The 1,504-nt window shown below is 37.6% G+C and overlaps 1 protein-coding gene across 1 annotated transcript in view; it reads left to right on the top strand.

Annotated features, from left to right (window-relative positions):
• The window catches only part of LOC141826643 (U2 small nuclear ribonucleoprotein B''-like), a 1,492-nt gene extending 481 nt beyond the window's left edge, over window positions 1-1,011 (top strand). Inside the window, exons 2-3 of the mRNA XM_074713912.1 lie at window positions 291-398; window positions 547-1,011. Coding sequence (XP_074570013.1) covers window positions 291-398; window positions 547-810 — 372 coding nt within the window. The 3' untranslated portion in view covers window positions 811-1,011. The remainder of the gene's footprint in view (window positions 1-290; window positions 399-546) is intronic.
• Window positions 1,012-1,504: the final 493 nt, after the last annotated feature.

Genomic DNA, 1,504 nt, shown 5'->3' on the forward strand with positions numbered 1-1,504 from the left:
CATTTAATGAGGTGTTTCAATTTCTTGTTTCACAATATTTTTGTTCTGTTGCTGTTAGCCTCTAATCTAGATAGAAGCTGTGGTAGTTGGCTCCTAATGTTTGTTTTTTGTTGGCTTGGTCGGCCTCTCGATACAGATAACAAGTATAAAAAAATCTATTAATATACTTGTGTTTAGAACTCAATAATTGCATGCTTTCCAATCTATCAACCAACAGGGGAGCTCGTCATGATTCTTGTTCCAATTTTAGTTTCCGATGTTCATTATATCATTTTCGACATTATTGATAGGGATATGGAAGGCCATTATGGCTGATGCATGGCTTCTATAAAGCCAATGGAGGATGTGGATACATAAAAAAAATTGATTTCCTCCTGAAGAATGGACCAAGTTGGCCAGTAAAGAAATCCTTGCGAAGATATGCTTTTCTTCCCTTTCTGAAATTTCATCTCTCTAGTTAGCCAACTTTACTGTGGTTTAAGTTTTTCTTTTGGTTCTCGGCGCTCTTCAGGTCAAAGTATACATGGGCGCTGCTGCACCTAACAATATCCCGGTTCTCAGGAGCCCGCTGCTGCACCTAACAATATCCTTTTCATTGAGAATTTGCCGCATGAAACAACAAAGATGGTGCTTGAGATCCTTTTCCAGCAGTACCCAGGTTTCTCCGAAGTACGGATGATCGAAGCGAAGCCTGGTATTGCCTTTGTGGAGTTTTCTGATGATGTGCAGGCCTCCATTGCGATGCAGGCTCTCCAAGGTTTCAAGATCACTCCACAAAACCCTATGGCAATCACCTATGCAAAGAAATGATGATGATGTGGATTCCATCTGCAATTGTCTCAATACTTGTCGACCGAGGTTTATTGATTTGTAGGATTTCAAGAGCTAACATGTTTTACCTTCTACAATGGATTTGCTTTCATGGATTGATCTTCTAGCAATATCCTATTAGCTACCTTGGTTGATTCAATGGTGTGAACAACAAAACTGAGATATTAAGTTGACATTCTGTCCTGGTCAAAGACTTGTTATAAGTTTTCTTTTGCATGAAGATCTTCATGTAGTAATTAGTTTAGGCTGTAGACAATTTTTTAAAAAATAGATAAATAAATTTACATGTGAAATCCTTAAACACCTAGTTCTTATCGTTAATGTTTGATTTCATTCAAACATTTAGGGGGAATTTTGTACTATATATTGCTCGTGCTATGTGACAATATAGCCAGTTAACCAAAAAATTCAACTCTAGCGGCAGCATCAGTGCTATATCGTTTTCTCACACCATGAACACACATTCCTATCTCCAGTCCAGAGAAACGATAATAATGAGCTGTGAGGAAATGAGATGAGATTCCATCAACACCAGTCGTTAAAAGCACTACTCAATTCTTTAGCTTATCAACTTGTGCACAAATCACAAATCACAAAGTAAAGGAACAGAAAGGATATAACGTAGTTCACCTTTACATCTTCAAAGAACAGAGAAATTCTACAAAAGTTGTTG

The sequence above is a fragment of the Curcuma longa genome, chromosome 1 (genome assembly GCF_044706935.1).
Source record: "Curcuma longa cultivar G26 ecotype Majalengka, Jawa Barat chromosome 1, ITB_CL_G26_1.1, whole genome shotgun sequence".
Lineage (NCBI taxonomy): Eukaryota > Viridiplantae > Streptophyta > Magnoliopsida > Zingiberales > Zingiberaceae > Curcuma > Curcuma longa.